The 22,922-nt window shown below is 46.9% G+C and overlaps 1 protein-coding gene across 3 annotated transcripts; it reads right to left on the reverse strand.

Annotated features, from left to right (window-relative positions):
• Window positions 1-8,412: 8,412 nt before the first annotated feature.
• On the reverse strand, window positions 8,413-21,284 carry ALG8 (ALG8 alpha-1,3-glucosyltransferase). 3 transcript variants are annotated; one of them, XM_079973847.1, is made up of 13 exons: window positions 21,178-21,284; window positions 17,320-17,398; window positions 16,686-16,879; window positions 16,251-16,360; window positions 15,928-15,995; window positions 15,647-15,773; window positions 15,274-15,377; window positions 14,097-14,217; window positions 12,269-12,408; window positions 11,106-11,245; window positions 10,411-10,508; window positions 9,378-9,450; window positions 8,413-8,818 (listed from the first exon to the last, which is right to left on the reverse strand). In XM_079973847.1, the coding sequence occupies exons 1-13, from the start codon at window positions 21,261-21,263 to the stop codon at window positions 8,587-8,589; spliced, it is 1,572 nt and encodes a 523-aa protein (XP_079829973.1). In that variant the 5' UTR covers window positions 21,264-21,284; the 3' UTR covers window positions 8,413-8,586. The 3 variants fall into 3 exon arrangements, with proteins under 3 accessions (XP_079829973.1, XP_079829974.1, XP_079829975.1); XM_079973848.1 differs by having other exon boundaries at window positions 15,274-15,355; window positions 15,643-15,773; XM_079973849.1 differs by having other exon boundaries at window positions 17,320-17,387; window positions 21,178-21,235.
• Window positions 21,285-22,922: the final 1,638 nt, after the last annotated feature.

Here is a 22,922-nt window from a genome sequence, read left to right on the forward strand (position 1 = left end):
TGGACACTAGACTTCTGTTGATGCAGCCTAGAATGGCATAAGCTTTTTGCTGCTGCATCACATTGTTGTAGTTTACACCAGAGGTGGGCAGATTCCAGCCTTCTACATTTATTTATTTTTTACTTGAACCTAGTGGTCTACAAACCAAAGCCAGGTACCACTGAGCCTCTTGGGCTTGCCAACTGGAAGGTCGGCTGTTCAAATCCCCACAACGTAGTGAGCTCTTGTTGTTCTGTCCCAGCTCCTGCCAACCTAGCAGTTCAAAAGCACGTCAGTGCAAGTAGATAAATACACTGCGGGGGGGGGGGGGAGAGAGTATTTGATCCACTGCTAAATTTGCCCATTTGCCCTCTGATGAAGAAATGACTAGTCCATAATTTTAATGGTAGGTTTATTGTAGCTGAGAGAGACAGAATAACAACAGGAAAACCCCCAAAAACCCTGAAGACAAAAGTCAGAGATTGATGTGCATTTAGGTGGAAAATGTTTGGTTGTTGAGAATCAATGACCCGCAACCCGCGTAGGGTAACTAAGACACAAGGACACATGTATTTTAGGTTAATGGGCTAAAGAAGGCCAATACTTTATTGGGTACATACAGCATGAGAGTGGTATTGGCTTAGGCATCGGATCAAACAACATACCGTATTTTTCGCTCGATAGGATGCACCGGACCATAGGAGGGGGAGAACAGGGAAAAATTTTTTTTCCTTGTTCACCCCCTCTAAAACAAGGTGCGTTCAAGGTTCATTCACCCAATGCCTCGGGAGTGCAGCGGGAGGCTGCACTCTGGAGCCTTCAGGTGGCTACCTTGGAAGCCTGGAGAGCAAGACTCTCCTGGATTCAGCAAAAGGAACCCGAAGCCTTTGGAGCGCAGCGCGAGGTCCTGCTGTGCTCCAAAGGCTTCAGGGATCTATGAGGCGGGGGGGGGGGGGCAGCACTTCCCCCCACCGCCAGCCCCACAAGCTGCTGATGTGGGAACAGCTCCCGCTCACAACACCTCCCCTCTGGGAGGGGAGGCTTTGTGAGTCGAGGAGCTGCAACGGGTAAATAAGACACAAGGGCACATGTATTTTAGGTTAATGGGCTAAAGAAGGCCACAACTTTATTGGTTACAGCATGTGAGTGGTATTGGCTTAGGCATTGGATCAAACAACCTATATATGACCCCACACGACACATATTCCAATGCCTAACCGCCACCTGAGCCAAAGAGGCTCGCCGCCAAATACCCTCACAGCTGCAAGCAATCCCTAATGCTACTGATATTGGCCAACCACACATCATTTCCTTGATCAGACAAATGAACGCCATCGTCTCAACAGGGCCACCTCGCTGAATCTGATGTCAACATGCTTGATCCCATGGCTGTTAATAAAACACAATTTACGGGCCACCACACGATTCCTGGATTTGTCGATGGCAACGACTGCCACGCCAAACTCTCCTCTTCAGAAGGGAGGACCAAAACAAGGTAGACTCTGGAAATAGAGCAGCAAGTTCGTCTAAGTCCTTTTTTATGTTCAATAACAAGTCCAAGCTCTTCCTGAAGGCCAAGTCGTTGCTCCCCAGCTGAATGATCAGGATGTCTTGAAATCCAGGAAACTCTCACTTGCAGGCAGTTCCAGGTAGTTGCCCAAGCCGCAATCTTTGGCTCGTTCCCGAGCCCAGTGGACAATACTGTGACCGCAGATCCAAACTTGAATGTCAGAAGAAGCTGACGGTAAGAAAACAAGAAGAGGTAAGTGTTTGCGTTCTAAAAATTCTTTCATATGTACCCTTTGAATGCACCTGACTTCTAGTGGCCCAGTTCCTTGATTCTATCTGTTGGGTGGCCTAAATGGGCGGCCATTGCGGGCGCCCCAATCCTGAAAGAGTCGGCAACATATTCCTTTGCAGGGAAACCACAGGCATCAATCGCTTTGCGCAATACTCCTATGAACTGATGCCTCATCAAGCAGGAACCATCCTCGTGTATGAATAAAGGGCCACAGCCAGGAGGTCTAAGATATAAGTACCGCCTAGTGTCTTTTACTGGGCATGGACCCTGGTTTTCGGAAGCAGAAAGTTTGATCACGGCACCCTTTCCCCGTTGGTCAGTTTTTGACCGCTGAGTGCATATTATTAACTCGGAGTTGGATAACTGTATGTCATTTAAGTGGAGGCCACGAGAGGAACCATCTGGTTGGGCCTCAGACACAACCTCCCCAACACTCAGGGCTCCGAAGGCGGCAATGGAGAATGCCGCGGAAAACAAACGTGCTTCATATTTTGACCAACATATTGACCTAAGTTTCTGACGTATCAGGCAGAGGAGATCAAACGTTACCAGCTTTCTGCTCTCGCCATTTGCAAGTTGGAGTCTGCCCCAGCCCTTAATTGCTCTACGAACGATAAAATCAGCGCAAGGGTCAGCTGAGAATATAACTTTGCTAAAAAAGCTGATGGCAGCCGAATGGATTCTTAAGGTTTCTGCTGCACATCCCAAATTATGCAGGTGCGCTAGGTACTGTAACACGTGATCAGTAGTGGGCGGGATATTGGGGGCAAGAGCTGAAACCTTGGACCTGAAATCCAGGAAATCGCACCAGGCTTTCTTATACGACCTGAGAGTAGAAGGTTCCAGTGAGGCTAATACTCCCTTGATCACTTCGCATTTCCAATACTCCAGAGGTGGTCCGAGAAAGGTTCCGGCAGCTGCTGGGCCGAAGATGCTAAGTGGAAGCAGTTCATCTGACTCCTCATCCGTATCCCGCGATCTAGACTTCTCGCAAACGTGTTTCTTCTTGGAGCGTCTCTTCCCTGCCGGCTTATCTGTTGTGGTGGGCTGTTGCTTGTCTGATGCCTGAAGCTGCAACTCCTCACCATCAGAGATGTGAAGTTGAACCCCTGGTTGCAAGCTCTGAAGAAGACTAGAAGACTGAGACATAGACATGTTATTGGGTGGAGCAGAAGCCGACCGACCTGAAGCACGTGTTGCTGCTGACAAGGCGTGGGCCATTCGGGACCTCGCACGAGTCTGTGGAGGTTGATTAGCTGACAACATAGCCTGCGTAGATGTGCCAGGCAGCTCACCATCGAGGGATGGGGCATCAGGCGCCGTGCCAGGAATAAAACTAGGAGAAGGGGAGGATGTTGGCGAACGGTTAGCAATACGTTGTTCAAAATCATTCATAAAACACTTGAAAGCATTAAATAATTGAGAAATGTTTTTAGGATCAGAATCTTCCTTACGCGACTCCGGATTGCTTGAGGTAGGGCACTTTGCCTTAGAAGTGGGATTCTTGGCAGGAGCTTTCCTCTTTGGCGCCATTGGGAAACGGTTACAGTGCTAAACAACACTATATACAGCAAAATGCAGTAGTGTGAATTATACTTCTTGTCTCTTTTTTATTGATTGATCGATTGGATCTTGTTATTTATTTCTATTTAATGATTTTTTATTTCTTTATTATATATCTTTTATTTATTATCACTTAAGGCTAGCCCTATAAGCCAGCTTTAAGGAAAAGGCAGCAAAACTATGCCAGCAACAACTAGACAAATTAGCTGTGAAAGCAAAACCAAATTATTGAGGCAAAATAACCGCTTTGAAAAACCCTGTAAAACTGGCAAATGTGCTGCAGCACACAACAGCCAGCTATCCGCAAGCCTTAATTAACTTAGTCCCAATCCCAATTTAAATACGACTAATGCAATAATTCTAGAACCCCTAGTTAATTTAAACTCAAAACCAAGTGAAATAAATTTGCAGCTGTTACTTAGCTCGGTGTTGTTTCAGGTAAACTTGCGGCTTTTAATAGAGCTCCAAGCCGCTAGAAAATAAACTGTAGCCAAAAGATTTGTACGTAAACCTTAAAATTAAAATGAACCAAGATCAATTGTAGCCAAATCAATTCAAAATAAAATGATCCAAAGGGAAGCAAGAAGTAAGGGCCCCCCTAAGTTCAAGAACTCTGAAGCCTTGGCAACCCCTGATAATAGGGCAATGGGGAAAGGAGGATAAACAATGGCAGTGAAGCGATTACTGGCAAGGCAACTGGAGGGCAATTAAGCAATTTTGGGTAACAAAGGACAAAACGCAGGAGCAAAGGACAAAACGCAGGAGATGTAGGGGAAAGGGCGCTGGAGGGAAAAGCACACCCGTTCAGGCAATGCTCCTGCTCCCCACAGCAACCCGCAGAAGTAGATGATGTTTGGAGGAAGAAGCCCCTTTGCTGTGGGAGAAAGGCCCTAGCAAATAAAAAACCGGGCCGGTAAGGCTGAAGGGGGGGGGGGGCTGAGAAAGAAAAGAGATGGGGGGTTTCGAAGCCCACCAGGATGAATGGAGCCAGCCAATATAAAACCCCAGAGGAACCTAGAGAGCCCTGCAAAGTAAAAAGGAAAACAGGCACGCTCTCTCCTCTGAAGGGCAGGGGGAAGCCCCGGCAGGGGAAATCCCAACAAATGACGCAAGGGCTGGGTGGGTGTCCGTGTGGGGTAAGGTGTGTAGGTATGTTGATATGTATAGTATAGGTAGGTATTGTATAGAGTAAGGTCGGTATGTTTTATGTTAGGAAAATAAGGTGTGTTGTGTATGTGTAAATGTATGTGTTTTATATGTTAGGAAAATAAAAAAGGGGGTGGATACAAGGGGGGGGGCTGGGGGAAGCTAAAACAACGCACTAAGGTTGCGAAGGGCAAGCCCCGGTAGGGGTAAAGGTAAAGGTAAAGGTACCCCTGCCCGTACGGGCCAGTCTTGACAGACTCTGGGGTTGTGCGCCCATCTCACTTAAGAGGCCAGGGGCCAGCGCTGTCCGGAGACACTTCCGGGTCACGTGGCCAGCGTGACATCGCTGCTCTGGCCAGAGCCAGAGCCAGAGCCGCACACGGAAACGCCGTTTACCTTCCCGCTGGTAAGCAGTCCCTATTTATCCACTTGCACCCGGAGGTGCTTTCGAACTGCTAGGTTGGCAGGCGCTGGGACCAAGCAGCGGGAGCGCACCCCGCCGCAGGGATTCGAACCGCCGACCTAGGCGCTGAGGCTTTAACCCACAGCGCCACCTGCGTCCCCCGGCAGGGGAAAGCCCAACAAATTCGCTTTTCTGACTGTGCTCCAAACCTCCCAGACCCGGGCACAAACACCGCAGGAGCCTGGTCAGCCCTCCCCCCCCCCAAAGCAGCCTCCAAACCTCGAGGGGAAAAGAGAAGAGAGTTGCTGCTCTGATGAGGAATGGAGGAGAGCGCAGCTGGCGAGGAAGACGCAGAGATCTTGATCGGACGACTCCAGGAAGCAGAATGAATGAGGCGCAGGGTTGCCGCGTGGCCGCTTGAATGAGGCTAGACTCCGCCCCCAAGCCAACCCTATTGGCTGGCTTGACCGTCAAGGCATTCGGGAAAATGACGCAGGGGGCCGAATACGCTCCTGCTCTCACTACCTCCCCTCTGGGAGGAGAGGCTTGGCGTAACGTGGGAATCAGAAACTGCAGATTAACTGCAAATCAGTCGGTAGACCTCCAGATCATTTCTCCTTTTGCCCTAGGAGCAGTTGTCGCAGGAAACCCCCCCCCCCCAACATTCAGTTTGTACAAACTTCACACACACTCACACCCTACATATGTTACGCTTCTGTTATAAATTCATAGAAAATCAACCATACATCGGATTTGCACTGTTCCACTTTTGATTTGTTTGGGACGCAGGTGGCGCTGTGGGTTAAAGCCTCAGCGCCTAGGGCTTGCCGATCGAAAGGTCGGCGGTTCGAATCCCTGCGGCGGGGTGCGCTCCCGCTGCTCGGTCCCAGCGCCTGCCAACCTAGCAGTTCGAAAGCACCTCCGGGTGCAAGTAGATAAATAGGGACCGCTTACCAGCGGGAAGGTAAACGGCGTTTCCGTGTGCGGCTCTGGCTCTGGCCAGAGCAGCGATGTCACGCTGGCCACGTGACCCGGAAGTGTCTCCGGACAGCGCTGGCCCCTGGCCTCTTAAGTGAGATGGGCGCACAACCCCAGAGTCTGTAAAGACTGGCCCGTACGGGCAGGGGTACCTTTACCTTTACCTTTTTACTTTTGATTTACTCCATGAAGGAAGGACTACAGAATGGGGGAGGTTTGATACAGGGCAGCCATAATCCCTTGAGCATACCAGCACATAGGCGCCCTGCTCAGTTGCTATGCCAACCCTGATGGTCCTAGACAGAAGACCATCAAGGACACAACAAACTGCCTATGTGAGTGGATTCAACAGGGACTGCAACAAAGGAACAGTGATTGGATCTTCCCTCAGGGGGCAGGAAACTGCAACTTCCCTTTTGTCTTCTGGAAGTGACTCATGGGGAGGGGCAGAAGGGGAACCGGCCAGGTGTCATGATACTCAGGTTACCTCCACAACCCCTCCCTTAACCCCTCCTGTTTTTGATGTAGTCATGATGTAGTTATAATGTATTTCTAGGGGTGTAGTTTGGGGGATTAGGAACTAATAAAAGTTGGGGTCTTCTTTTGTTCTGGGCTTCCCTTTTGCTTCATCTTGAGAGCCAGTGTGGTGTAGTGGTTAAGAGCGGTAGTCTTGTAATCTGGGGAACCGGGTTCAAGTCTCCGCTCCTCCACATGCAGCTGCTGGGTGACCTTGGGCCAGTCACACTTCTTTGAAGTCTCTCAGCCCCACTCACCTCACAGAGTGTTTGTTGTGGGGGAGGAAGGGAAAGGAGATTGTTAGCCGCTTTGAGACTCCTGAAGGGGAGTGAAAGGCGGGATATCAAATCCAAACTCTTCTTCTTCTTCTTCATCTTGTTGTGGGTGGGAGTCCTGTCGCGACAGTATTCAGTAAAGGCCAAGCCTACAGGCTGCTGTTTTGCTCCAAGTTATGCTGGTTGGTGGCGCTGTGGGTTAAAGCCTCAGCGCCTAGGGCTTGCCGATCGAAAGGTCGGCGGTTCGAATCCCTGCGGCAGGGTGCGCTCCCGCTGCTCGGTCCCAGCGCCTGCCAACCTAGCAGTTCGAAAGCACCTCCGGGTGCAAGTAGATAAATAGGGACCGCTTACCAGCGGGAAGGTAAACGGCGTTTCCGTGTGCGGCTCTGGCTCTGGCCAGAGCAGCGATGTCACGCTGGCCACGTGACCCGGAAGTGTCTCCGGACAGCGCTGGCCCCTGGCCTCTTAAGTGAGATGGGCGCACAACCCCAGAGTCTGTCAAGACTGGCCCGTACGGGCAGGGGTACCTTTACCTTTACCTTTTATGCTGGTTGGTGTCTTTGTTTTTGTCCAAGGGAGCCCTCGGATTTTCCCCGTTAACACAGTGAAACAGCTGAATTGTGATGAAGTTCTTGGGACCACAATAGTTCCCCCTCCATTACATTTGTTAGTTAATGGAAACATTGCAGGGGATTGGACTTCAGATTCTATGATTGTTGCTATTATAAAGGGTCACCATGCTTCTTTTGTACTTTCCAGCTCTAATTAAACTATCGCTCTCTGCACTTTTTGTGTTGCATTTCTCTCTCACCCAAAGCTTTCATTCCCCCCTGCAATTATATTACAGTACATGTATGCATATGTGTCTCTGTTATCTTATATCAGCACATGAAGGAAACTTGGGGGAGGGGAAAATCATTTTTATGCCAGGTTCAGACTTCCTGAGGCCCTCCAAGGACCACAGGCTGAGAACCCTTAGCTTCACGGGAACCCAAATATTGTACATAAAAAAGGCAACGCTACAATCATCTTTACAAAAGCAATTATGGTATATTTTATTCACATCTTTCACCCCGCGTTTGTAACGGACAGTGCAATCCTACCCATATCTACTCAGAAGCAAGTCCCACTGAATTCAGTGGAGCTTCTGCCCAGATAAGTGAGGTTAGGCATGCAGCCTAAGTTTATTGTCTGGAGGACAGTCCCATAATACATACAAGTAACCTTACACATTACATGCAAGGACAGACCCGTTAAACATAACCAGTGATTGCTTCAGCTCAAAGTGAAAGTAAAAAAAGAAAGTCCAATTCCATTTTTAAAAACCCTCCAATTAAGCATCCTTTTGTAAACAAGGCTTCTCCTGCAATTCTCTTTTCATGCCAGGAATCGCCCCTGCTTATTTAAGGGTACAGTGGTGCCCCGCAAGACGAACGCCTCGCAAGACGGAAAACCCGCTAGACGAAAGGGTTTTCCGTTTTGGAGGTGCTTTGCAAAACGAATTTCCCTATGGGCTTGCTTTGCAAGACGAAAATGTATTGCGAGTTCCCGCAGGTTTTTTTCCGCTTTTTCCGCCGCCGCTTATCAGCTGATCCGCTGATAAGCCACTTAACAGCTGATCGCTAAAAGCCGCTAGACCGCTAATAGCGCTAATCCGCTAAGCTGTCAATGGGCTTGCTTCGCAAGACGAAAAAACCGCTAGACAAAGAGAATCGCGGAACGGATTCTTTTCGTCTTGCGAGGCACCACTGTATTTGCTCACTAATTTCTTGCTCCCACATCCTTAAAGAAACAGCAGCTATTTCTGGAGCACCCCTGCATGAACAGCACATGGCACCATGTGTGGCAGGAGCCACCACCGTTTAGCATGATTTGGCGGCTATTCTGGAGGTATCGTTGTTGACTCAGGTATGTTGTAAGCATCGCTATTCTTTCTTTCGCCTGACAGCTGGTGGTCCCGCGAAGGCAGAGATGTACAGTTTGAGCCAAGCGTATGTGACACCTACAGAACAATATACAGAAGTGAGCAATAAAGGGAGGAAAGGGAATTTGACTATCCAGGTGGTGAAAGGCATCACAATTTCACACAAGATTTCCAGAGGTATCAACCCAATGAGGTAGATTGTTTCCAACCAATTAAGCAGAGGCCCTTCTTTTCTGCGGAGAGAGAGAAAGCAGAAAAAAGGATTTTAATATAATCACTTCACAAATTATCACTTTGAAATAGTTACTGATATCTAAAATCAACCCCTCTTTTGCAAAGCAGAGCAAGCATGTCTTATTCTGGAGGAAATATCTAAATTGGGGATTGAGAACCAGTGACCCTCCAAATATTTATGCTCCGCAGCTCCCATCATTCGAGACCATTGACTGATGAGCTGGGAGTCCAAAAACGCAACTAAAAGGCCACAGGTTCGCTATTCCCAGTCTAAATGCAAGAGCAGGCAAAGACTTGCTAGGATGACTGGGAACCCCAGTCTAAAATGTGAGCAGGTTGTGGGCCCCACCTCTCAAAGACAACCAAATGATGAACTAAGGCTGGTGGCAGGTGATGGTACTCAAGAGACATTTGCAAGCCAAGCAAGCCCTGATGGAAGCTCACCTTTGCGAAAACATTTAGGCTGAATCCTAACCCTGCTTACCTGGGAGTAAGGGCCACTGAACCCAACAACTAACTCGTGGTTAGACACGGTAAGATTGCGCAGTTGGTCATTACCTGAATATGGCCTTCAGTGAGGAGAAGCTATACACCGTGAAGAGCAGCATGAGCAAGATTTTAATAGGCAGTTCTGAAACACAACAAACAGTTGGCAGATGTTGTATATGGCCAAAACAATAGGGGGGGAAATACTCTTTGTATTTTGACGTTTATTTTGTTTAACAAAGTGCATATACCACCTGATTAAAAAAAAATGGGGACGCGGGTGGCGCTGTGGGTTAAACCACAGAGCCTAGGACTTGCTGATCAGAAGGTCGGTGGTTCGAATCCCCACGACGGGGTGAGCTTCTGTTGCTTGGTCCCTGCTCCTGCCAACCTAGCAGTTCGAAAGCACGTCAAAGTGCAAGTAGATAAATAGGTACTGCTCCTGCGGGAAGGTAAACAGCGTTTCCGTGCGCTGCTCTGGTTTGCCAGAAGCGGCTTAGTCATGCTGGCCACATGACCCGGAAGCTGTACGCCGGCTCCCTCGGCCAATAAAGCGAGATGAGTGCCACAACCCCAGAGTCAGTCACGACTGGACCTAATGGTCAGGGGTCCCTTTACCTTTACCTAAAATAAAAATACAACACTCTAAGCAGTGTACAAAACGTTAGCAGCAGGCACATAGGAAGCTGCCTTATACTGAGTCTGACCACTGCCCCATCTAGTTCAGTATTTCCTACAATGACTAGCAATGGCTCTTCAGGATTTCAGATAGGGTTCTTTCCCAGTCTTACCTGGAGAAGGCGAGGAGTAAACCTGAGACCTTCTCCGTGCATAGTAGGATGCTCTTCCACTGAGCTAGATCACCTTCTGAGAAGAGGCACCTGCTGTTTCAGAAGTACTTACATTAAAAATAAGGCACTCCCCCACTAATCGGAGAACCCTTTTATTCAATTCAAAGGAGTTTTAGTCAATGAAAGGAAGCAGCCCTAAATGACGTATATTCTCGATGTGTCGACGGCCCTTCATGTACATCAGTAATCTTTGAAAACGAATGTGTAAGCCAGGAAATATTTTAGGCAGGTGGTGAGACATAGAAGGTACTTACCTGGTGCTGTAAACAGTAGAGGAAAAAGGGAAAGATGTCCTGTAGTAGACAGAACCAGATAGGTGCCAGCATCTCTGGATCTCTCCACAGCCAGCAAGCTAAAAACGCAAACCAAAAACAGGAGATTTTGGAAAGTAGCCGTTAAGCTGTTCAAGGAGGAGATCATTTTCTTCAAGGTCCTCCCTCACTGCTGCCACCATGCTCCCGGCACAACGCTATGCATGTCTACCCAGATGTTTCACAGAGTTCAGCTCTAGTTAACCATGTGAAACGGGGGTGAGAAACTTGTAGCCTTCCCAAGGTTTTTGAATTACAGTTCACACCATGCTGGCTGGGGCTGAAGGGAATTGGGAGTCTACCTTTGCAGCACTACCTGGGATCTTCCTGCAGCAGCAGGGGGAACAAGGAAGTCAAGTTCCAAAGCTGCTTCCTTGTTTTGCTCTTCAACTGCAAGAAGCTGCTTTACCCCTGACTTGTTTCTAAGATATCACAGAAACAGGCCCAAGATCCGCAGGGAAGTCCTATGTAGCCATGGATTTTTTCAAAGAGAAAATCAAATTAAGAAAACTACACTCTTTGGATTCTATTATGTCATTTGAGGTGTGATATTTGTGATATCTTGTCCAGAAAGGGGTCCAAGTGTGAAGACAGGAATTTATAAAAATGCAACCTGAACCCCTTTCCATCCCTCTTACCTCAGAGGGAGAATGGCGAGAAGGACTGCTTTCTCATGCACATGCCACCCAAACATGAAGGAGCTCAGCGCGCAGAGAACCAGGCATCGTAGAAAGCCTCTGGGCCCTTGGGGTTTAAACCAAAGACAGAAAACAGAGGGCTAGAAACAACAGGCAGAAAACAAAGCTTCAGTGGTGCATTTCAGCGCCGGGAAGACAGGCTTATCATTCAGTGGGAGCTCAGCAGTTGCTAAGCTCTGCATTTTTACAGTGGTGCCTTGGTTGTCGAACTTAATCCGTTCAACCCCAGAACTGTTCGAAAACCAAGATGCAGCTTCCGATTGGCTGCAGAAGCTTCCAAAGTTCCAAGTTCAGCTTGGAAAACATTGGCAAAACTGAACACCTACTTCCAGGTTTGCAGCGTCTGGGAGCCGATTTGTTCAGGAGCCAAGCCGTTCGACAACCAAAGTACCACTGCATTATTCTGCTTTGCATTGCCAGAAAGTGTTAAATTGCCTTTTTGAGATTCTAGGTACCATCTACATTACATGCCAGTTTAACTGACGTGGGTCCCAAGCCAAGGAACTCTGGGAATTGTAGTTTTGAGGATAATGCTGAGACAATCTTGTACCCTATACTTTTCAAGTGATGGGTGTGTCAGTGGTGCCACAGCCATCTTTTAAAAAGCAGGGGTGGGGGAGATGGAGAAAGGGTGACAAGCAGTGAAATTTAAGAGAATCTGTAAAAACAAAATCCAGAACATTGGAAGCTGACCTCATGTTTCAGATTTCAGTTAATGGTGGTTCTTGGGTCTGAAGATTTTGCCCCAACTAAGAACATAAGAGCAGTTTGCTCCTGACTCTTTAAAAGCAGTCTAACACAGGTGTGTGTAGATTTGAAGCTTTCCCCATCCATGTACTTCTAACCCAGGAAAAGCTTCACCTGTTGAATTTTCACATGTCAGGCCACTGTTAAAGGCATAAAAGAAGTAAGCAAAACCAGTGGTCACTCTGTTTTTAAAGGCATAATAGACTGGCAGGGACCAGAGCGGGCTGAATATTCAATGCAAGCAAGCTGGCGCTTTAACAGGGGAGCATTCATTTTAAATGGGGAGAAATTTATTGTGGGCTATGCTTGCAAGCAGATGAAGATGCGCTCAGAGGGGTAGAGTGATATGGATTTACCAGCATAGAGATGGCAGTACAAGTCAAAGTTGCCAATGGAGTCACTGAAGGAAGGACGGTATGTTGAAATTCCTGGACTAGCCCTCCAGTCATGGCAGCCTTGGGAATCTTTGCAGGGTCAAGGAATTTATATTTCAGACCTGGAAGTTATAATGAAGTTTGTAAGAAGGACAGGCACATTGTCAGCCACACTATACCCACCCTAAATATATGTGGAAGCAAGTCCCACGGCTTGTTTCAACGCTTGTTTACATCCAGAGAAATTTTAAATTTTATTTAAAGGTTTATAAGCCAGTTTTTGAGCAAATGCTCCAAAGTGTCTCACAGCACAAGTAAAAACCCAAAGCCGAATATAATATAAAATATAATTTAAAATATTATGTTTGTGCTAAAAACAGCATTAAAACCAAAATAAAATCAGGTTTAACAGAGTCAGTTTATAATCACAACCTATATTACATAGGATTATAAAAATATAGGGTTATTAGGGACCCTGAAGATCATCTGCTCCAACCCCCTGCAATGCAGAATATGCAGCTGTTCTGTATAGGGATCTAACCTGCAACCTGGGCGTTATGAGTACCATGCTCTAACCAACTTCACTGAATGGGTTAAGTCTCAAGGAAAAAGCGGGTCTTCTAGGCCTATTTAAGGACTAAGGGATGAAGCTCGCTTAAGTTCAACAGGCACTGAATTCTACAGTTGTGGGACCACTGCTGAGTGCCCAGCAGCCTAATTGTCCTCATGTGCAGTCATGCAAGGACGCTACACAGCCCAAATGGTTTTTTAAACAGTTTACTAAAAATCTCCTTTTAGACATAACAAGATGTCTGAGGCACACGCACATAACCAACTCCACTTTAGTAAACAGTAAGCTTCTGAGAAGATATTTAGGATGGTTTGGAAGTCATCCTCTGAGTGTGCACACACACTCATGAACGCCATTTCCAACTCCTCAAAAGATTCCATCAACGGTGCCTCCAAAATTTTTTACACATCTCTTGGGAAGACAGGCGAACTAATGCCAGTGTTGTGGAAGAAGCAAAGATCACCAGTGCGGAAGCAATGATTCTTCAACATCAACTTCGTTGGACTGGTCATGTTGTTTGGGATGCCTGATTATCGTCTTCCAAAGCAACTACTCTATTTCAAACTTAAAAATGGAAAACATAATACTAGTGGTCAACAAAAGGTTTAAAGACTCTCTCAAGGAAAATCTAAAAAAATGTAGTATAAACACCAACAACTGGGAAACACTGGTCTGCAAGTGCTTCATTTGGAGAATAGCCTTTACCAAAGGTGTCATGAGCTTTGAAGATGCTTGGACTCAGGACAAAGGGGAGAAACGTGCTAAGAGGAAGGCAGGCTTGGCAAACCCTCACCATGATCAACTCCCACTCTAGAACAACGTGTGGATCCAGAATTGGCCTCCACAGTCACCTACGAACACACCATTAAGACCATGTTCATGGAAGCCAATCTTACTCAGCTACGAGTGATCGCCAAAGAAGAAGAGTAAACACAGTGGTTTAGGAGACTATGAAGATGAAGAACTTGCATGGAAATCTCTCTGCTGCTGTCATATCTGATGACTGTCAAAGGCAAGAGATTGGACTGGACATCCCACTTACCCAACCCAGTTAAACAGTCCTCATGTTTATATATTCTTTTGCATACTTTCAAAAGATTAATAATAAAATGTAAGGAGAGGAACTGCTACTGTGCTGGTCAGACACAGCAGGCTTCTCCTACTGAAGATTTCTAAAAGGGAACAAGAATCACCAAACAAGTATTTGCTATGAATACATGCAGGGTTAAGATACTCTACCAATAACGGAGAGCGCTTTGTCCAGGGCGTTGTACAGTGCCCAGAAGTTAGGAGCCCAGTATGCATGGCATAGGCCTCTTCTGAAAGGGAAGAGACGAGAGAGGACCTGAGGCAGCTGGCCCTAATGGAAGAAAAAGGAAGTTAGAAAGTTAGTCAAAGATTTTTCATTTATATTAAGTAACACAACAATACATTTATGGCTGTGGCTTTATTGCTTTTACTGGTCATGCTGTTGCATTTTGTTAAAATAATTTTAAATGATTTAAAGCTGCTTTCAGAGCCTTTGGATAGAAAATCAGCTTATAAATCCAAGTAGAAATCACAGAGTAGCAGAGTTGGAAGGGACCACAAGGGTCAACCCCCTGCAAAGCAGTTATCTTTTTGTCCAATGTGGGGTTCAAACCCATGGTCCTGAGATTAAGAGTCTCATGCTCTACAGATTGAGCTATCCTGAGCTAATAGCCAAATCAAGAATGTTCCCCACACCCAATCAGCTTATAAAGCATATTATTCATACAGTGGTGCCCCGCAAGACGAACGCCTCGCAAGACGGAAAACCTGCTAGATGAAAGGGTTTTCCGTTTTGGAGGCACTTCGCAAAACGAATTTCCTATGGGCTTGCTTCGCAAGACGAAAATGTCTTGCGAGTTCCTGCAGGGTTTCCCCCCCCCCCTTTCCCTAAGCCCTAAGCCACTTATCAGCTGATCCGCTAAAACGCTAATAGCGCTAATCCGCTAAGCTGTCAATGGGCTTGCTTCGCAAGACGAAAAAACCGCTATACGAAGAGCCTCACGGAACGGATTAATTTCGTCTTGCATGGCACCACTGTACATATAGTAGCTACCCTTTGAACAGTGGTATCTCAGGTTGCAAATACCTTGGGTTACAAACATTTCGGGTTACAGACTCCGCTAACCCGGAAGTAGTACCTTGGGTTAAGAACTTTGCCCCAGGATGAGAACAGAAATTGTGTGGCGGAAGCAGGAGGCCCCATTAGCTAAAGTGGCACCTCAGGTTAAGAATGGTTTCAGGTTAAGAACGGACCTCCAGAACGAATTAAGTTCGTAACCAGAGGTACTACTGTACTCGCTTATGGGAACAATTAGTAAAAAATGTCTTGCATACAGTCATCACTCAGGAAGCAGGTGCATGTTTTAAAGAGGATCAGGATCCTTACCCAAACAATAAATAGTCCCAGTGAAAGTGCAGAAACAAAGCAGACAATGAATCCCAGGGCAACTAAGCGAAGAAAACTGAAACTGCCCCATCGGAGGGATCCATCTGGAGAAAACAAAAATATTATGATTAAAACAAAAGGGTGTGTGTGAAAGAAACAAAAATGCTTTGGCAGTGTGTTTTAATTTCCTTCCAATTATAAAACAAGATCCTCCTCTGAGATAGTTTAATTATTGCCATAGATCAGTCTTTCCCAACCTGGTGCCCACCAGATACTGTGGACGAAAACCCCAGCCAATATGGCAGTCTTCTTTTTCACCTGGCAGTGTATCCAAACCCTGGTCGTTCCCCCTATGAAATCATCAATAACTTGCCTGAATTATTTGCAGTGAAGCAGTAGGACCGGAGGAGGTACACACCATATGCTGGGGCGACATAGAGGTTGATGTGCTTGAAGTGCAAGAGGACGGCAAAGAGAAAAGCCCCTTCCAAGTGCCTTTTCTGAAAGGGAGTGTGGGGCAACAGGGAAGAGAAAGGTCAGGCGGTTATTTGAAGGAACAAAGAATCTAAAGCCCACATAAACAGAATGTACACTTAAGAGCTGATTGAGACTTCTAGAACAGGAATTGGGCATGGCCGCCTCTTAATACACTACCTGGAATAGTCGTGCAATGGAAAGCAGCATGAATCCAGACAGAAAGCCATTGTACTGAAAATGAATGTCTGTGATTGAGTTAAGGAGTAACGTCCACTACAGAAAGATGCCCTAACCCAGGAAACATTTTAAACTTTAGTGCTTCATTTCAACTTCCATGTTGATTGACCAGTTGTAATTCTTATCAGTAGCCAATTTAGCAGTTCCAATTCTCATTAGAATTTGATAGGTATCTCCCCACTCCCCCCAAACCCAACCAAATGTTGATGTTTGGTTTAGGTTATCTGAACAGATTTCTTTTGACACCTGAGTTGGAAGGATACGGTCCACAATTAAGAGGCCAAAATTCCATAAGAGGAGAACTGAAAGGACAAGCTGAGGGTTCTCCAGAGGTTCCTTTGTACCTCGCTTCCCATTTACACATCTACAGCACCTGAGCAGAGGAGAAATAAAGAGACAAGACAAAATCCAAATCCCTTTGTTCTTCCATACACATTTCTTAAAGATCAGGTGCAGTTTATAGGTTATGTTAACACTGTTTTCTCCTCCAAACAGGTTTTTTTTTTTTGTTTTAAAAAATACTCCATCTATTCCATCTAAAATACTCCATCTATTCTACTCTTCAACACATTTACTGATTTCAACAAGAGGTAGGCTGAATGATTTCTTTCCAGATTCCAGTAGCTTATCTTCCCTTCTCCCAAAACACAAAACATAAAGACTTCTTATTTAAAAACAATAAAGGGGCACCAACATACTCGCGAACTGCGTAGATGAAGAGCACATCTGTGAAGATGACCGAAAGCCTTTGGAAAAGAATGGTTGGGTAGCTGGAATAGTTGAGGTTCTGGATGACCAGCATCTCTTTGTCAAAGTATTTGGCAACATGTGAAAGCCCATACTCAAACCATGCAAAGAAGGGAGGGTAGTCCAAGGTCCACTCAGAAGTTGCCTGTAAACATGGGGAAAGAACGCAAGTGAGAAGGCAGGTGTCAATCACTGGACAACCTTAAACTGTAGGCTAGTTCACATATGCACATTCAACGCCTGGCAAGTGCAATATCAAGTGATCTCTCGTTTCGTGAACAGCCCATCACAAATCAAATGGTTTGCAGTCATTAGAGTGGCTTTAAAAAAAATGTGCAAAGGGGAACGATCTGGATCAGTTGGCTGTTCTAAACCAGACAGAGACCTTCACTTTTACTCTAGGAAGCCTGGAAAAACAGGCAAAAGACATTTCAATTGCCTGCACTGGAGGTCCATTCAGCTTCCAGTAACAAGGAAGGGATATCTGACGGCAGCCTTTAATCATCTGCAAAACTCCACAAGATGCTGCACCTCACTGTTCTAAGAACCAAGCACACTTCTGGAAAGGCAGAAAGACACACTTACCTCATAATACCACTGAGAGACTGGTAAGCTATGGGTGATGGCTAGCCAGTTCCTATGCACTTCAAAATCTGTGGAATGACTACAAAAAGTTAGATATTAGTATCTGGATCATACCACATAGCTTTCTACTTTGTAAAAGGCAAAAGATTTATATGATCTGAAGAGAAACCAGAGCATTTCTACTTTGCATTTTCCAGTGAAATAGTAGGTAAATAAGAACCGATGAGGAACTCTCTGCTAGGTTGTTAACAAGAGACAAACTTTCAGCAGTTGTGCTCATGCATTGACATGTATGTCTATGCATCTCTGTAGGTATCTGTGCATGATAGCTTTCCTACAGTTAATTCTGTTTCCTAATTTCATTACTTCTGCCACATTTTAAATTATGTTCCAGCAATTCAATTACTGCTACATCTACAACTCACATTCCCATTTATATGTAAATGTACACAGCAGTGGATGACCAAAAGGTAAGGAGGATTTTCAGAGCGGCACTCGGTGGGCTCACAGAGCAAACCGACAAAAAGGTGGACTGGGCTCATACACCATTAACACAGAATCATAGAAAGTTACGTAGAAGAGGACATTTTGATCCCTGGATGTCAGGACAAGCTGCAACTGCCAAAATTTGCAACATGTAGAGAGACAATGGAGTGCATCTCTGGGGGTGAAGTCAAACCGCTGCATTAGCAGCACTGAAGTTGCCTCCCAAGGGTACAAGCCTGGGCAGTATGTATAGAGGTCCTGAGCTGCTCAGATGACAACACATAGCCCTCTCGGCTGGGCTGCAAGAGTTGCCAAAAGGAGGCATACAAGGCACCATCGAACCATCTTAGGGATTGCACTCCAGATTTGTGTCAGGATTATGCCTTAGCCCTTTCATCTCCCGAATATATCCAGCAAGGCAGCAGAGATTTAGGATCTTTTTCTTCTACTTGGGCTACCTTCCCAGGTTGATGAGCCCTATCTGCCCCTCACTTCTCTCTACAGCACATGCAGAAACTGCCTTCTGGGCCGTTGGACCCACTATTAGTATCATCTGCTCAATACATTGGAGCTAATCCTTGCATGGAGGGGAACTACACCTGTAAATATCAGCTGCTGGGAACTGCAAGTGGGGAAGAGGGCTGTTGTGCTCATGAGCAGTTTCAGGGCTTTCCAACAGCATCTGATTGGCCGCTATGAGAACAAAAAGCTGGAATACAGGAGACTTTGGTCTGACCTTGTGGGGTTTTCAAACGTACTTAATGTACAATTGGGCCAAAGCAGTCAATCATAACAGCCTTCACTATGTGAACTGATGTTTTCTTTTTCTTTCTTTTTTGTTAAACTTGCTATAAAACATAATTGCACTGATTACCAAAATATGCTCCGTGAAAATGTTGTTCTTAGTCTGACCACATCCTGCAATAGTCAACAGTAGAATTGGTGTCCATTTCCCCAGACACAGCAACATACTTTAGTGCTTTGACAAAACCTGCATCTCCTGCATTATTAAGCCTAATGGGCATTTACTGGAATTGATGCAGTGCTTTTTTCCATTTTATCACCTGGAAGCCCAGAGGGCTAACTAATATTCCTCCTCTTCAGTTAGAGCTGTATCCAATCCCTCATGTTCTTCATAAACTTGGTATTACTGCACTTCTGAGTTTGACTCCACTGCTAACTAGGGTATAATTTCTTGTAGATAGATAATCTGAAGGGGTCTCCGGCAGAGAATTAGAATAAAGATAGATAGATAGATAGATAGATAGATAGATAGATAGAAACAGGGAAAGAACAAGGGCCAGGGAGGAAACAAAGGCATTGAAAGAATGCTATTATTTTAATCACACATACTTTGGGTTAAGGTAGGGATACCTAGTAAGGTACCCACTATATGTTTCATGAACATAAGAAAAGCCTGTTGGGTCAGGCCCATCTAGTCTAGCATCTGATTCTCACAGTGCCCAAGCAGATGCCTGTAGAAAATCTGTAAGCAGGATGGAAGTATAAAAGCACCTTCCCCTCTTGTGACGTCCAGCAATTGGTATTCAGAAGCCATTTACTGCCTCCCCAACTGTGGAGGCAGAGCACGGCCACCGTGGCTGGTAGCCACTGATAGTCATATGCTCTATGAATTTGTCTAAACTTCTGTTAAAGTCATCCAAGTTGGTGGCCCATCCCTGCCTTTTGGTCTATAACTCTTTGCCTCGAGGGATAGCTCAGTTGGTAGAGCATGAGACTCTGAATCTGAGGGTTGTGGGTTTGAGCCCCATGTTGGGTGAAAGATTCCTGCACTGCAGGGAACTGGCTTAGATGATCCTCATGGTCCCTTACAACTCTATAATTCTGTGATTTTGTGAACTCTCATTTGTCCCAGACAGCATGAGGTCACCATGTTGGCCATCCCTCCAATAAGGTATAGGGAATGGGGTGTGATCCAAAGAAGAAAAGTGAGTTTTAAGGAAAACATTTTCCACCCAAGGGCAGCATGTTAAATAGAGTGGGTTCTCTACTTGCTTGATTGCAAGCAAGCCGAAGTATACCTGATCGAAACAATTCCATATTCCTCCCACCTACCTATGTCTTGAAGTCCCTCCCCTTCCTGTGGGTCCAGTGGCCTGGGGTTCATTTTATGTTACAATCCCCTCAGGGCAGAGACCTGTCAAACCTGTTCTTTGTAAAGCACACGTTCGCATGGGACTGCACTGATTGTTGTGCAATTCACACATATGTCTCCTAACCTTACACTTACTGGAGCTTTGCTTATGAAATGTATATTTTGTTGTCATTTAAAAGTTGCAGCATAAGTTCTACAGAGTGACTCTCAGGTTTCCCACCCTCTTTTTTTGACATTACAGGCGGGTCGGAAGAATTAGGAATAACATTAAGAATAGCCTACTGGATATAGTCCAGCATCCTGTTCTCACAGTGGTCAACTAGATGCCTGAGAAACCAGCGAACAGGATTTGAGCACAAAAGCGCTCTTCCTTCCTGCAAGTGGCATTCGGAAGCATTGCTGCCTCCAGCTGTGGAGGTACAGCATAGCTGGCTAGTAGCCCTTTCCTCTTCCTTGACTTTGTCTAATCCTCTTTTAAATCTGTCTAGGGTGGTGGCCATTGCTGCCTCCTGGGGGAGCAAGTCCCATAGTTTGCCTATGTGCTGCATGAAGAATCACTTTCTTTCCTCTGTCCTGAATAAATAATAATTCATTTATATGCCTGCTGCCCACCTGACTGGGTTTCCCCAGGGACTCTGGGAGGCTACCAACAAATTAAAACACAGGTAAGACATCAAACATTAAAAACTTCCCTGTACAACAGCCCATGAGGCCCTTAATCTCAGGGTCGTGGCTTCCAGCTCCACCTCGGGCAAAAGTTCCCTGCGTTGCACGGGGTTGGACTGGATGACCCCTGGGGATCCCTTCCTAAAATTATTCCACGATTAAGAGGGGCGGCCGGGGGGCGATGACATTCCTCTGCCCACCTTCTCCGCGCCACGTATTCATTTCATAAGATACCAGTTACGGAGCGAGGTTTCTCAAGCGCGTGGGCCTCTGGCAGTTTTTAGACTACAACTCCCATCATCCCTAGCGAGCAGAACCAGCGGTCGGGGATGATGGGAGTTGTAGTCCAAAAACTGCCAGAGGCCCAAAGTCTGGGAAACGCTGCTGTAGAAGGAAGCCCTGCAACGGGGAACCCAAGGCAGACTCGGAGAGAGAGAGAGAGACAGAGAGGGACCAGGCAGCAGGAGGGCAGAGAGGCCCCTGCGAGGAACAGCCGCGTTCATCATGGCGGCGCCGGAAGCCCCCTCTCGCCCGCCCCTTCCCCGCCAGAAGAATGTGAGGGGGAATAATAACGAATCCGGGCTCCTTACTACGTGGGGATGAGGAGCAGCTTGAGTAGCGTGACCCCGAAGGCCAGAGCCGCGAACCAGCCGCCTGCGCCTCCGCTCGCCGCCATCACGGCCCGCTCGCCTCAAAGGGCCGGCGGGCACTGCGCATGCGTGGGGGTGGAGGCGAGCCGTTGCCGCGCCACAACGGTTTCAACCGCCTTCGCAGCATCCAGGCGCCTGCGCGGGAAGACGGGCGGGCGGGAAAAGTACTGCGCCTGCGCGCTGGCTTTACTCGCGGCGTCCTGGCTCGCCACACCCCCTGCAGGCGGGAGTGTGTCAATGCAGCCGCCTCGACGCGGGCAAGGTTTCAATGCCGTTTGCAAATCGATTCTTTGCTTGTCCTGTGCAGTTGGTTCCAAGTCTAGTTCCTGTAGAATTCAGTGGGGCTTATTCCTGGCAGACTGTGATAGGGTTGCAGGCTTCTAAATGTGCAGTAGTCCCAAGTCTAAATCCTGACCTTGTAGAATTTATTGGGCTGTTTTTATTTTGATTATATATATATATATAGAGAGAGAGAGAGAGAGAGAGAGAGAGGTGTTTTTATGTTGATCTATTGTGTGAACCTAGGCTCTGTGGTTTAGACCACAGCGCCACCCGTGTCCCCATGGGGTGAGCTCCTGTTGCTCAGTCCCAGCTCCTGCCAACCTAGCAGTTCGAATGCACGTCAAAGTGCAAGTAGATAAATAGGTACCACTCCGGTGGGAAGGTAAACAGCGTTTCCGTGTGCTGCTCTGGTTCGCCAGAAGTGACTTAGTCATGCTGGCCACATGACCCGGAAGCTGTACGCCGGCTCCCTCGGCCCATAAAGCGAGATGAGCGCCGCAACCCCAGAGTTGGCCACGACTGGACCTAACGGTCAGGGGTCCCTTTACCTTTACCTTTATTCTGTAAACCACCCAGGTACAGTGGTACCTCGGGTTACATACGCTTCAGGTTACAGACTCCGCTAACCCAGAAATATTACCTCGGGTTAAGAACTTTGCTTTAGGATGAGAACAGAAATCGTGCAGCGACGGCACAGCGGCAGCAGGAGGCCCCATTAGCTAAAGTGGTGCTTCAGGTTAAGAACAGTTTCAGGTTAAGAAGGGACATCCAGAACGAATTAAGTTCCTAACTCAAGGTACCACTGTATAGGTACAGTATAGGTAAAGGTCCAGTTAAGTCCAGTCGCAGACGACTCTGGGGTTGTGGCAATCATCTCACTTTACTGGCCAAGGGAGCCGGCGTTTGCCTGCAGACAGTTTTTCTGGGTCATGTGGCCAGCATGACTAAGCCGCTTCTGGCGCGATGGAACACCGAAACCAGAGCAGCACATGGAAACGCCGTTTACCTTCCCGCCGCAGCGGTACCTATTTATCAACTTGCACTTTTTTGGCGTGCTTTCGAACTGTTAGGTTGGCAGGAGCTGTGACCGGACAACAGGAGCTCACCCTATTACGGGGATTCGAACCGCTGAGCTTCTGATCAGCAAGCCCAAGAGGCTCAGTGTCTCGGTACAGGGCAGTACAGTTGTACCTTGTTTTGCAACCGGGATCCGTTCCAGAGCCCCGGCCGCTAGCCGAAAAGGATGCAGGAAAAAGCGCCGCGTCTGTGCACACGCGGAGTGGTTTGTGCTTTTGTGCATGCACAAAGCGCGGTTTAGCACTTCTGCACATGCGTGAGTGGCAAACCCAGAAGTAACCCATTCTGGTATTCCGGGTTTGCCATAGACATTCGCAGGAACAGAC

Source organism: Podarcis cretensis, assembly GCF_951804945.1.
Source record: "Podarcis cretensis genome assembly, chromosome: 4".
Lineage (NCBI taxonomy): Eukaryota > Metazoa > Chordata > Lepidosauria > Squamata > Lacertidae > Podarcis > Podarcis cretensis.

Excerpts from the sequence above, each read along its gene's own strand:
- ALG8 (XM_079973847.1), bottom strand. The coding sequence starts at position 21,263 with ATGGCGGCGAGCGGAGGCGCAGGCGGCTGGTTCGCGGCTCTGGCCTTC. Across the intron at positions 12,409-14,096 it reads CAAAGCGCTCTCCGTTATTG|GTCTGAAATATAAATTCCTT; the intron begins GTAGAGTATCTT and ends TATAACTTCCAG. Across the intron at positions 11,246-12,268 it reads GTACTGCCATCTCTATGCTG|CCCTCTGTTTTCTGTCTTTG; the intron begins GTAAATCCATAT and ends TGTTGTTTCTAG.